Source organism: Mesocricetus auratus, unplaced genomic scaffold (genome assembly GCF_017639785.1).
Source record: "Mesocricetus auratus isolate SY011 unplaced genomic scaffold, BCM_Maur_2.0 Super-Scaffold_100015, whole genome shotgun sequence".
Classification (NCBI taxonomy): Eukaryota; Metazoa; Chordata; class Mammalia; order Rodentia; family Cricetidae; genus Mesocricetus; species Mesocricetus auratus.
Genome location: NW_024429198.1, coordinates 19,517,882 through 19,531,663, shown reverse-complemented (window position 1 = coordinate 19,531,663; position 13,782 = coordinate 19,517,882). Strand labels below are relative to the sequence as shown.

General features: G+C 47.4%; 1 protein-coding gene across 5 annotated transcripts in view; it reads right to left on the bottom strand.

Annotated features, from left to right (window-relative positions):
• The window catches only part of Myo10 (myosin X), a 192,802-nt gene that overhangs the window by 32,387 nt on the left and 146,633 nt on the right, over positions 1-13,782 (bottom strand). For 4 of the 5 annotated variants that reach the window (XM_005081299.4, XM_040757665.1, XM_040757666.1 and 1 more), the window contains 2 exons: positions 1,021-1,145; positions 776-890 (listed from right to left, as the gene is read on the bottom strand). In XM_005081299.4, coding sequence (XP_005081356.1) covers positions 776-890; positions 1,021-1,145 — 240 coding nt within the window. Of the gene's footprint in view, positions 1-775; positions 891-1,020; positions 1,146-2,940; positions 3,237-13,782 lie in introns of those variants that run through there. The other variant, XM_040757667.1, reaches the window with a different exon arrangement.

Below are 13,782 nucleotides of genomic sequence, written 5' to 3'. Positions count from 1 at the left end.
ATAGACACACGCCCATACACATATACATAATTAAAAGCAAAATACATCATTTTTTAAAAGGAGTGAGAGGAAGAAATTCTGGAATCTGGGAATGTGTTTTAGTGGTCGTGAGTGCCTAGCAGATAGTGTATGAGGTTCTGAGTTCAATTCAGACGCACCTTCCCCACCCTAGTAATTCTAATGCTGGTCAAGTTAGCCACATTTCATATGGCTACATAGCATCAGCATCTCCAGATTTGGAAAGATGAAGACTGGAGTGCTCTCTCTCAGTAAAGGTACTAGCTCTCATCTGGAATAAGGGGTTAAGGACCTCTGCTACAGCAGCACAGCAAAATGTGGGTTTTACTTTTCTGGTTCTTGGCTGAGGCTTTGGCAACCCAGAGGGTTTCACATTGTCTGCCACACAATATTTGCTGTGGCAGAGGGAATGGCACACACGGCATTCAAATTAGAGTTGGAAGGCCTTGGGGTTTCACTTCTGAGGTGTTAGAGTTGCCTTGTACATTCAAAACACAAGGGTCTCATTTAGCCAGCATTCCTGACTGCCTGGTATGTTTGTACACACGCGCACACACACACACACACACACACACACACACACACACACACACACACGCACGCACGCACGCACGCACGCACGCACGCACTCACGCACGCACACCACACACACCATCAGGACGTTAGTAACAACCACCTAGCAGTGTCTGGGAATGCTACACCTTGTGAGTATCACCAGTCCCCTGGGCAGGCATGGCAGATGTGCCTGTCTCTGTACCTTGGTCTTCCCCAGTTGCCACTCGCTGTTTGAGGCGTCATAGAGCTGCAGTAGCACGGTGCACTTCCCTCGGATGTCCTCAGGCAGAGTCAGGCTCCGCATTAGCACCTTATATCTGCAGTAGAGGGTGCATGGTGTTACCTTTTGCTATCTGCTGTCTCCTATCCCTTGAAGAGACAGATAGGGAGGGAGGGAGGGAGGGAGGGAGGGGGAAGAGTGGGAAAATCCATTTAGCCCCTTCTTGCCTTTTGTAAAAGTCCTGAAAGGGTCTTCGGACAGCATATCCTGCCTTTCGAATCCTCACGGTCTCCAGCATCCCAGAGTAGCGCAGCTGGTTTAACACAACCGCCTGATCAAACTGGTCCGGCATCTAAACCATCAACAATGGGATAACGCTGGATAGTTAGATGACACAGCACTAATAAGGCTACCCTCACTGGTGTTTTAGGGAGCATGTGAATAGATACACAGTAATTAGAACCCACGCAAAGCATACAATAGAAAATGAATGTCTATGGATTTGTCACCTACTTCCCAGTCCCAGTCAATCCTGTTGTGCCCCCACCCTGCTTACTGTCCCCCTCATATCTTTTTGCCAATTTAATGTCATTAGCAAACATTTTAGCATATATCACAGTTTAATATACCTTCCATACCTTTATTATATCTTGAAAGATACCGATAATCCCTTGAAATATCAATACCAATGCTCAAACACTTGACCATGTCACAAATACACCTCAACGTTGATTTGTCACCACTTTAATAACAATTTCCAAAAGTCTACGGTGCCATGTAAACATCACTCTGTTTACTAAACTTCTATAAGGATATCAGAGAGACATTTTCTTAACTAAAAAAAATACAATAATCAATGAGGAGCACACATGGACAGAGAGGCTCTCTCTCTCTCTCTCTCTCACACACACACACACACACACACAGTGAGGTGGGGTGTGAAATGCCAGAGGCTAAAAGAGACAAGACTCTAAATGCGATCCAGTTCGATACCCCACTTATTGCGAGTTCCACTAGAAGTGAGCCCAAGGACACAGAGACGAGACACGAAGCCAAGCCAAGGCCCCTCCTCTGGAGTCCGCTCGCTCTCCCGTGTGCACAGCGGCCAGCTGGCACTGGCGCTGGAACAATAGTTTTTCAGGGGAAAGCAAAGCAGATCACTTCCCCCTTGCAGCTTCTGGACGGTGATTCATTCTTCTAATCCAAGCCCCTATTCCCTTTAATTAACTTGTATGCTGTTATTCTATGGAAGTCTAATAAAAGAACCAAAAAAAAAAAATTCAAAAAAACAAACACCCAGCCATACTGTCGAAAAGGCCAAAAAACACAAAGTGGCTTCCTCTCCAGGACTTAAAAAAAAAAAATTAGTCATGAACACAACAAAAGCAGGCTTAAAGCCAGGTTATTCTTATTCTGCAGCTTCAAAAACTAAAATTAAAACACACACCACACACACACACACACACACACACACACACACACACACACACACACTGCAGATCCCTCTGATGGAACTGCTGCCCTCATCTCCAGCAGGCACTCTTCTCTCAAGAATGTCTTACACAAACACTGTGGTCAGGTTGTCTTTACTTAGCACTATTCTAACAGAATGTAGCCAACAAATTAGGGCCAGCGGCCAGAGAGCAGTGACTCGGATTTTAATCTATGCATTCGAACTCTCCTTACAAAAGTAAGAAAAGCACTAGACTGAAAACCAAACCAGCTGTGGCACACCTTATGCTGTACCTCTCTCTGGTTTGGAGAACGGGAGGGTGAGGGTAAGTAGCTGCTCTGGGAGCTTTTGGCTATGCTGCTTCTAGCTTTATAGACTTAGAAACAAAACCAGAGCGGTAATGATCTGCAAAGAGTAGTAGAGAGTGAATTTACAGAATGAACTATTTATAAAGTATATCTTCAGTTTTGTTAATGAATTCAGTGGAAGCAGAGAAACTTTTAACTGGCTTAATTTGAGGTTCCAAGGAGTGAGAATTAACATTCCTCCTGCAGCTACTGCTGTGCCTGACCCACATTCTGGCCCTGTCACTTTTCCTACCTCCACATAACTCCTTAGCCGGGCATCCAAGTTATTAAAGCGTCCTAAAAGACATGACTCCCTGGCCGCCCCTCTGAACCCGACCGGCACTCACCATCTTCCTGCGTCTCCGAGGGACATTCCACCTTCTGTTAGGCTCCCAGGCCAAACTTCATACGGAAAACAACTGCCACCCTGACCTTTTCCCCACAGCTAAAGACTTGGAACAATAATGAACACCATTCCTGTGCTTTAAAAAGTGCCCGGTCACCATGACAACCCTTTCCACTCCGGGCTAATTAGTGTGGTGTGGTTCTAGGATTCGACACAGCTCCGTGAGCGGAGTGAGGGACGCTGGGAGATGTTGCTTTTTTGCAGACTCCCACAGCCATTGTGTTTCTGCCCCTTCCCAGTAATTTAACCAGGAGAAGGGGGCTCTATAGGCCGATTGTCGCCCCGGGCAACCCGCCTACGGTGGTCACGAGGGGGCAGCCCCGGCTTTCCATTGGTGCTTCAGTTTTCAGTGGCAGCTTCCTTTTCTGGTGAATTTAACTTTCAAAGATGTCACAGCTGGAGGCAGGACGAGGAGCATTTTGCTTTTCAAAGCCTGCCTAACGCTGGCTAGTCCTCACTGGTAACCGGTTCTCCGGGGCTACGCTGCACCCCAACAAAGACTGCCTGTGGAGCACTAAAAGCTAGGTTTTGATGAGGACAAATAGACTAGATTTTTGGAAGAAGCAGTTCTAACTCCAGGCAATTAAAGCCCCAGCAAAATCACTCAAGTGAATAGTTATGAAATGCCTACTATGTGCAAGATTCTTGTGATTTCAGGCTTGTGGAAGACTAACAAGTGGGGGCTAAATGAAATTTGGGAGGGTGCCAGGTGGGTCAAAATCACCACTGGCTGTGGAGATGGTCAGTGGGTAAATAAAAACTGGGCACAGTGACACTTTTGTGACCCCGATGCTGGGCGGCACAGACCGGGAACTCAGGAGGTAGCCAGTGTAGCCCAAAGAGCTCCAGCTTCAGTGGGAGGCCTTGTCTCGAAAGCACGGCAGTAGGCCATTGAGGTGGTTCAGTGGGCAAAGCTGCTTGCACTGGGATTTGATCGTAGGGAAGACGTGAACTGACTCCACTCATGGGTATGCCCCTTTCGTAATGGATAAATAACTGGAAGGAAAACAGGCAGACAGCAACAGAAGTACCTGAAGTCAACTTCTGGCCTCCACATATACACAAAGGTGAACGCACATATACACACAACCACATAGCACAACAGAAAGTCTACGCTCTCACTGTATTAAAGATCCAAATAGAGAGACAAGCACGGTCTTACTCATCAAGATGTACCTCCTGGTTCCTCAGTGGCAATATTGCTATGGGGGTAAATAACCACTTTCTGATGAGATTTGAGGTCTGCCCCTCAGGAGGGAATTCGTGCCTGACATAGGAATATAGGAATGAAAAAGTCTAAAGCTGGGGCGGTCATAGGCCTTGGGAGGTGGGGGGGGGGGCAAACCATTGTTTTGCTAAATGATCATGATGTCAAACAGGCTTCTAAACTTCTAAATATCTGTTTTTAATGATTAGTGCTGTTCTCAGCTTTGCTCTTTTTAGCAGTGATTAGCAGTTAACATACACTCATAGCTGTTCAAATAGCTGAGAGTAAGAGACCTTTGGCTGCTTAGTCCTAAATGATGCACCCCTTATCATCACCCTTTCAAGGCCCAGAGCCACGGGATAGGGAGGAGCGATGGGAGATGCCATCTTTTAGACATGGCTTCTGTACTCATGGTCTCATAGCAGCTGTACCTGCTTGCACAAGATCTAGCTGGTCAACATTCCAGCAAGGATGTCACTGGGGTTCATGAGGCCCTGCCCTGCCCCGCTCCCCAGAAGCTACCCACATTTGAGAGCTCCTGGAAAAGGGAGAGTCCATTTTCTACTAGTATGTAGGCTGTTCATGCTCCAATATATGCTCTTACTCCTTGTTCTCAAAGTTTCTGAAAATTGGGAGGGTGCCAGGTGGGTCAAAATCACCCCTGGCTGTGAAGATGGTGACTGCGTAAATAAAAACTGGGCACAGTGACACTTTTGTGACCCCGATGCCGGGAACTCAGGAGGTAGCCAGTGTAGCCCAAAGAGCTCCAGCTTCAGTGGGAGGCCTTGTCTCGAAAACAAGGCAGTAGGCCATTGAGGTGGCCACTCAGTTTTTGGAAAGGTGATAGAAGAAAGGAGGTGATATAAACAAGATACATTGTATGCATGCGTATGAAATTGTCAAGGAACAAAAAGAATATTGTTTTTAAAAAACACCAAACGGGAAATAGGAAGGCTGAGAGCCACAGGCAGCACATGGGCTTGAACCAGAGGTCAGGGTCACAGAAGGCGGAAGAGGAAGGCTAGCTGCAATGGAGAGAAGGGGCCCAAACAAAGGAACAGGGTTTTCAGATGCAGGGAGGAGACCCAGGAGGTACTTAATGTTCAAGATGAAATGGTGCCAGGTGGGGGTGGCACACTCCTTTAGTCCCAGCACTCAGGATGCAGAGGCAAGTGGGTCTCTGAGTTCAAGGCCATTCTGATCTACTGAGTGAGTTCCAGGACAGGCTCCTGTCTTGAAAAATCAAAAACAAAAGCAATCAGGATGGAATTGCTATGGGGTTCAAAAGGAGAGGCTGAATATGAACCTCTTTGATGAGAGGACAACGTTGTTGGCAAGGAAACACTAAAAAGAAGGCCATCCCACCGCCAGAAGGGTGGCAGCCACCTGCTAAGCAGAACACCAGGAGTGGGACACCTTCTTCAAAGACCCAAAGAACCAGCCACTGATGCTGAGCTCACTTTGAAAAGGAGGCTCCCAGGAAAGCATTTGTAATCAACAGCCCCTTCCTGCCATACTGGCCGTACCTATGGACGGCCACGTGGAGAGACACACGTGAACAAACGCAGGTGTGAATGCAGGGAGACCGATGAGGCAAACGGGAAGGGAAAAGAACCCGGCCGGCTGCACTAAAGAAGGAAATAGCCACACAGATAACATAACAAGTCACCGTTTATCTTTAAAGACACTCTGGAACAGTACATCTTTGTGTGTGTTCATGACTGTGCAGGTACATACATGTATGAGGAATGTGTGCACATGTACACGTGAGTAAACTCAACCGGACAATCCTAAGTCCTGTGCCTCAGGCACTGTCCACCTTTTTTTATTTGAAGATTTATTTATTTTGCTTTATGTGTATGAGTGTTTTGGGTTTTTTTTGTTTGTTTGTTTTGGTGGGGTTTTACTTTTCTTTCCCCTTTATTTTGGCTTTTTGAGACAGAGTTTCTCTGTGTAAGAGTCTTGGCTATTCTGGAAACTCTCTTTGTACACCAGGCTGGCCTTAAACTCACTGAGATCCACCTGCCTCTGTGTCCCAAGAGCTGGGATTAAAGGAGTACAGCCATGTATGAGTACTTTATCTGCATGTATATATGTGCACTATGTGCCAATCCCCACAGAGGCCAGGAGGGTGACTGATCCCCTGGAACAGTAGTTGCCAGCATTTGTGAGCCCTCTAATATAGGTTCAAGCACTGAACGCAGGTCTTCTGCAAGTGCTTTTAATTGCTGAGCCATCTCTCCAGCCCCTAAACCCAGTTGAGGAACTCAAGGATACAAAGGGCTGGCTGTACATATTCTATCATGGAATATAATTTGGGCATAAAAAGGAATGAGCTACTAACAGGTTACAATGCAGTCATGCTAAGTGAAAGATCCCATCACAAAAGACCACATATCCTATGATTCAATTCAGATGAAACAACTAGAAGAGGGAAATATACAGCAACAGGAAGTGGTAAATAAATCTTAAAAAGTGGGGAAGCAGACTGGAGAGATGGCTCAGAGGTTAAGAGCACTGGCTGCTCTTCCAGAGGTCCTGAGTTCAATTCCCAGCAACCACATCTATAGTGGGATCTGATGCCCTCTTCTGGCATAAAGTTGTTCATGAACATAGAGCACTCATATACAGAAAACAAATAAATAAATCTTAAAAAGAAAGGGAAAGAAACAGGAAGTGAATGGATTAAGTGGCGTCCAGTCACCCAGTGGGGTGATGTGGATGGAAAGGGAGATTCTCTTGAGACGGTGAGTGTGGTTCAAATGTGGATGTTGGCGATGGCTGCACACCTGTGAATAAGTTAAAAACCACTGACCCTCATTTTCCACAAGTCAGTCGTACAGTGGCTGGTCATGGTGCAGGCCTGCAGTTCCAGTTATTTGGGAGACCAAGTCAGGAAAGTCAAACAAGCTCAGGGTCAGCCTGGTCTACATAGTGAGCTCCAGACCAGCAAGTGTGACCTTGTCTCAACAATAAAACTCAAATCAAAAGTGCGAATAGAGGCTGGGCCCTGCAGTTTCTGCCTAGAATCAGTAGTCCCAGCAGGGGAGCTGAAGGTAGGACAAGCCTGGGCCAAGGCCTAGTAGGGCTCTATCTAAAAATGCTTGCAGCGGAGAGGAAGCTGGGAATGTAGGTCAGTGAGCATTTGCCTGGCACCTTTAAGGCTCCAAGTCTGACCCCCAGCTATGAGAAAGTAGAAAAAGAAAGTACATTAAAGGGCCAGCAGGCACTGAGGCTCTTAAAAACACCTAAGCAGTGCAGTTAAGAGAAAGTTTGCTTATCGGAGACTAAATGAAACATCCTTTAACTTATGCTTAAGGAATTAAGTCAAATACAGAAGAAGAAAAAATAGAAACATCTTTTAGCATAAAAAAGGAAGAAATCTTTTCTTCAAAATGAAATAAGAAGGCAAAATACCTAGATAGAAACAAATGACTGATAACAGCAAGTTAGCTATTAAATAAATAGTGGGCAAACGTTTAAACACAAGGGTATCAGATGGCCTGACTGTGAGGGGCAGGGGGACCAGTGGCTTCACAGTGGAGCCAGAGATAGACTTCTAAATCGGATTGCCCCCAAAGGCTACCCAGGCGTGGTCAGGCACATCACACAACAAGAGCATGTGTATGTGTGTCACCTGCCTATGGTAAAGGGAAATCCCATCTGTACTTAGTAAGTCACCTGTCTGTCTGTCTATCTGTCTATCATCTGTCTACTTACTTATGTTCTGGGTGTGTGCATGTGCAGTTCAGAGGACCACCTCAGCTGTCATTTCTCAGGAGGTATCCACCTTTTTTTTTGAGACAGGTCCTCTCACTGGGACCTGCAGTGTACTGACTAGGCTAGATTGACTAGCCAAAGAGCCCCAAGGGTCCCCCATTTCTTCTTTTCTAGTGCTGAGAATACAAGTATGTGGCACCATGCTCAGCTTCCTGAGTTGATTCTAGAGAACTCACATCTTCCTGCTACTATGTCAGGAGCCTTACCAGCTGAGCTGTCGTAGGCTGTGCTCCTAATACATGATAATTTCTTTCCAAAATGAATCATTTTTCCTTCCTTTGGAGATAATTTATGAGATCATGTAAACATGACATCTTTAATCAGTTGAGAAGATTTATGAAAAGTCTCACCCAGACTAACCCACAAGAGCAGTCAGCCTCTGCAGGAAGCAACAGCAGGCCAGTCCTCCTTGGTCCAGCCTGGATGGCACTTGGGATCCAACTACTGAGAATTCAAAGGGCAACGAGGCCTGGCTTTAGAGATCCAGGAGACCTCATGAGCACACATGGTCACAAAAAGTCAAACAAAGCATTCCAGAGTCATACCAACATCTGCCCGGCTGTCCTACAGTCACCTACTGCCACTGTCAGACAGAATGGCATCCGACTCACAAGCCAGCCTTATCTTTTGATCATCTAGCTTCAGACGTAAGAAGTTAGAGATTCAATAAGAACATACCACAGTTAAGTTAAGTGAGGCAAAACCTCGAGGTCACCAACACAGTCCTCTGACTGTGGTATTCCTGCCTCTGAACAGGCAATAAGCCGAAGACGGCTCCACCATCCACAGGCTTCTCTATTTCAGCTGCCATCACCACTCCAGGGCTGATGGGCATTTCATACAGCTGTTGCACACATGCTAATTTTCATGTTTGAGGGGAAAGAAGCAGGAGTTCATTTCCCCTCCATGGATAGACAGACAGAATCCCTCCAGGGGAGAACAGAAAGCCACAGGCGACAGACATGCCAAGTAGAGCTGTGAGTCAGCCTGGAGGTTAGAGCCCATGGAAATTTCCCCCTCCCCGAGGGGAGCCTCCAACGCCACACCTACTGGGTGCAGGACAGTTAGTACCAGAGCACAGGAAACCCTGTACCGAGTTTGGAACTGACGGCTTTCTCCACGGTCACACAAACCTGGTGTCTCGATGGGAAAGGGAAACCAAGGATGCAGTGAAGACGAAGGCTGCAGCTTCACATGCAAGGGCCCTGAAAGCGGGCTCCAATCTCCCTTTACACTGAAGGACACACACCTATAGTTTTCCCATTGCAGATGGCTCCAGTTGCTTCTCAACTAGCAAATGCTCTCGTCTTTGCCTCAGGTGCAGCTGACCTCCCCACCCTAGATGTTCTCAGACGCAGCCCCATCTCACTCTGCATGGGTCAACCCTCCCCTCTGCTCTCTCCTGCATTTCACATCCCATGGTGACAAAGGGAAGTGTGTGATATAAAGCAGGGGGAGGACCATCTGGGAAATGCTATTTTACGGCTTCCAAAATATTTCACATATAAGCAATCATTTGTTTAGCTCTACTATCTCCCTCACCCCAGGGGGGTTGGGGACGGGACAAGGACTCATTGTAAGGTCTTGTTGACCTCCTAGACTGCGGGGGCGGGGGGGGGGGTCTCTCTCCTTAATGCGCACGCCCTCTACTGGTGGCTGGTCTTGCATTCCAGCACCGGGACTGGCTTGCATTCAGGAATGGCGACGGTAGTAAACCCTGCCTAATATCACAAGTAGGAAGAGCAGGCGCAAGACTAACAGCAGCAGCAGCGGTGACAGTGGTAAGAGGAAAGAGAATGCGTCCCGAGGGTGCCCAGGCACCAGTGCTAAGAGTTCTGCTCCACAGATGCCATTGCTGTTTCCATTTGACAGATGCCATTACCTGAAAAGGCCACAGAGCACATGCACGACAGAGTCAGCCAGAGTGACTGCTAAGGCCCTAGCTAGCCACAGTTGCGTTAGGTTCAGAAAGGGGATGGGTGTTCCTGCAGCATCACAGTATTCATTATTTCCTCGTATTCCTGAATGAACTTCACCACAATAGCTACTTTGGGAGTAGCCCAAAATAGTAATCCAATCTGAGGATTAAGATGCAGCTAAGACAGTGAGTTTAGTTACAGCAGGGGCTGCCAAAGTATAGTCTGCTTATATAAATAAAGTTTTATTGGAATACAGCTATATGAAGCTGAGAAGCATGGCAGCCTTAGTTCAAATCCCCAGCACCTACCTAAAAAGCTGGGGATGACCAAGTGCGCCTGTAACTCCAGTGCTCACTGGGGGGACCAGGAGGCTCACTGAGTTTACTAGTCCCCTGTCTGCCTCCAGGTTCAATGAGAGACTGTCTTATGATAAGGCAGAGAGAGAAAGGCTACCCTATGTCTTCCTGTGGCCAGCTTACACACCAGCACTGCACTGATCATCACACACACACACACACATACACACACATACAACCATACACACACAGCACGCATGCACACACACACACACACACACACACACACACACACACACTGCTGATTTTGGAGTTAAAGAACTAAGGCCATGGCTGGGGCTGAGGCATAGTCTAGGGGTAGGACTGAGAATCAGGATGTAGGAAACTATACATCCTATTAAAAGTCATCTTTATAAAATTAATTTTCTTCATACTTTTAAATACACCTATTGGAAAGTGTCTGGTTCTGTACATAGCTCACACACACACAAAAAAAACAACAACAAGCTTAAAATCATTCTCCTTGGGTTTGGTCCAGGAGAATACTTTCTGCAAGTCTAACACAGGCTTATACATTTAGATAAACTCTGAGACAGACAATCTCACCAAACTGCTCTGATCTGATGAGGAGGAGGAAGGCTGGGATAAGAACATGAACTAACTAACAGTGGAGCACGGATAACATTGGGTATGGGCATTTCCTTCAGCTTCAAACAGGCCAGGTGAAAGATCTTTCAAGACAAAAAGTGTTTCTCAAACATAGAAGTCTTTCCATCAATTCTGCATTTAGTCTCTAAACACAACAAAAGATTGCTGCATCTTTAACTTTTCGAAACTAAACCTTTGAACACAGCGTTGTCACTACCTACGGCGGTGGTGAGAACTGTGTGCAAGTGTGTACGGACGCCAGGCTAGACAGTCTAAGATGGGCTGCACACACGGAACAGGAAGCGCGGGGGAAGACTATGCCTCCCAGCCCTCCAGTGTTTGCAACTAGCCTTCCTCTCTTATTGTACCCATGGGACATTCATGCATTCAGACCTTAGCTACTATTGTACCCCTGTCACGTACTTGTTTCCAGTCCCCAAACCACACACAGTGAACATATGGTCGGTCAGACGTGTCCCTGAGGCAGGAGAATGCAAGCCCAGCCTCTTCCACAGCTCTTCCTCCGTGCTCACTCTTCCAGCTCCCTCTTCCACCAGACCCTGAACCTATTGTAGACTTCCTTCCCTTCTCCAGGGCTTTGTGTTGAATACTGCCCAGGGATGAGCTTCCTTCCTGCTCTCCCATCTCCACACTGCAGGGTGGACTCCCTCCCCTTCCCGTTCCCAACACACCCTCAACAAGGTGCCAGTCTTCATGCCAGTGTGTGGCTCCCTCCACCAAGGCATGGAGTGATAGATCCCTGGCTTGCTGAACGTATGTGTGCGTGCATGGTACGAGCAAGCGAGGGAGAGAGAGAGAGAGAGAGACAGACAGACAGACAGACATTGTCATCTTCTGCAGTTACAGTGAAAGAGCAACTATCTAACTAGTCTTGTGTGGACTGCCACCCAAAGGGATTTTCATGACCTGGAACAAATTTCCAGGAGTCCTGTTCAGGTCAGTGGGCAAGATAGCATTTTGACTCCATTTTATACTGAACATGGAGAGTTCCTGCCTGAGGCCACATGATCAGTCAGTTCTATGTCCTAGACTCTTCCTCAGGTAGGGCCCAGATGGATAGCAAGAGTTTAGGAACTTTCACAATGGTTGACACATGGCATCCTGTGGACTGTATTTCTTAAATGTGCTGACCAATAGTGAGTCAGGGCTGGTAAACCAGCTCAGCAGGGAGAGATGCTCACTGCTAAGCTGGATGACCAACCATCGGGAGTTCCATTCCCAGGACCACCTGGTGAAAGCAGAGAAGGAATTCCTCTGCCTTGCGCACTGCACACACAAAACGAATACTTAAAAAAAAAAGTATCGATAACAACAAATAGCAACACCCTGTCCTTTACCACCTAACTGGGGAAGTGCTAGTCTAGAAGTTACAGTTACCAATGCTGACACTGGGCGATGCCTGTGAGGTGCAGCTCCATCATAATGCACACACATCCATCCTTCCTGCATATTACCCCCGACACCCTGAACAAGGCACCGGACAGCTTCTCTTTCTGTTATCACTGCCAGGGTGATGAACAGGAGAGCGTATTGACTTAAATCTTTCCTGTATGCAGGGCAGCTGTTCTGAGGCGAGATCATGCCACACCAACATGCAAAACCACTCAGCAGTGCCAGATACTCACTCTCCCAGCCTCCTGCAGAGGGCGGCTCAGCTGCAACACCCGGTCCCAGCCCTGGAACTCAGCAGAAAAGCAAGGCAAACCCACTTAAAGGACCTCAGGGAAAGCTTTGCTTCCTAGTAATGAGAGGGCGCCCAGGGTTCAGCTCTGACCCTTTCCAGGATTCATGTTTACTCTGAGAAGACATGGCCTTTGTTGTAGTCAGATGGACCTCAATGACACAGTTTAAAACCAAATGCTGACAAAGGTGCACGACGATGTTCTCAGGGGCCATTGCCGGCTTGGCAGCCATCTTGCAAGCCCAAGGAGTTAGAGATGTGTGCATTAACTGGAAGCTGCAAACAACAAACTCTTGCTTGGAAGCAGAAACTCTAAGCACATCAAGTGCATGGGTCACTGTGGGCAGTTACCGTTACTGGCTGTCCTGAAGATTTGGAGTTTATGTGAAAGGAGACAGAGGGTCCCATGTGCTGCACTTTCCTAGGCTGCTGGTAGACAGAAGTATTACAAAGGGGAGAAGGTTCTTCCAAAGAGGAAGACCGCCCCAGGTAATAAACACTAAATGTCAAAAATATGATCAAGGTAAGCCAGCGTGGGCACAGGTCAGTGTGGCAACACATGTCAGCACATGATGGGAACCCAGACTATCAAGTTTAGAGTCAGATAGGAGGAGGGGCCAGAGTTCCCTGCCTCAGTGAGAATCACCAGGGTGGCCTCCTTGGCAGTGGCTAAATGCCCAAGGTCCCTGGGGTAGGAGTCGTGGGAAAACCGTGCTCAGAGTATAGTGAGGACGGGGATGGAGGTCGAGGCACTGCTCCGGTAGGATACAGGTGGTTTGTGTGGGTTCAGGAATAGATGCTCTCAGACCTTGCTGAGCTACAAGGTGAGCTCATGTGCTGTGGAAGCTCAGGTGTGGGGAGGAGTGGGGGAGTCATCGAGGAAGCCTGGGCAATGGGGAACTGAGCTGATCACTGCACATTCCAAGAGCAGCTTGGGACCTGCAGGACTTTGTAGGCTTTAAGCTCACATCCAGTGGCGCACCGTTTCCTCCCTGACCCAGGAGGCTGTGACCCTTTAGTGAGCATTCCAAGGTGGACACATTTTTCATATGCAAGCTCTGTAGCAATCAGAAACAAAACAAAAAACCTCTCACATAATCCAAAACATTAACTGATGTAAGAAATGGTCAAGTTCTTCAGGGGGCTCCTGAAGACACTAAGAAAAGGACGGTGGTGCCTGTGCGACCTAATGAAGCCAGTTCATATGTTCTCCAGGGTTGAGGTGGTGGAT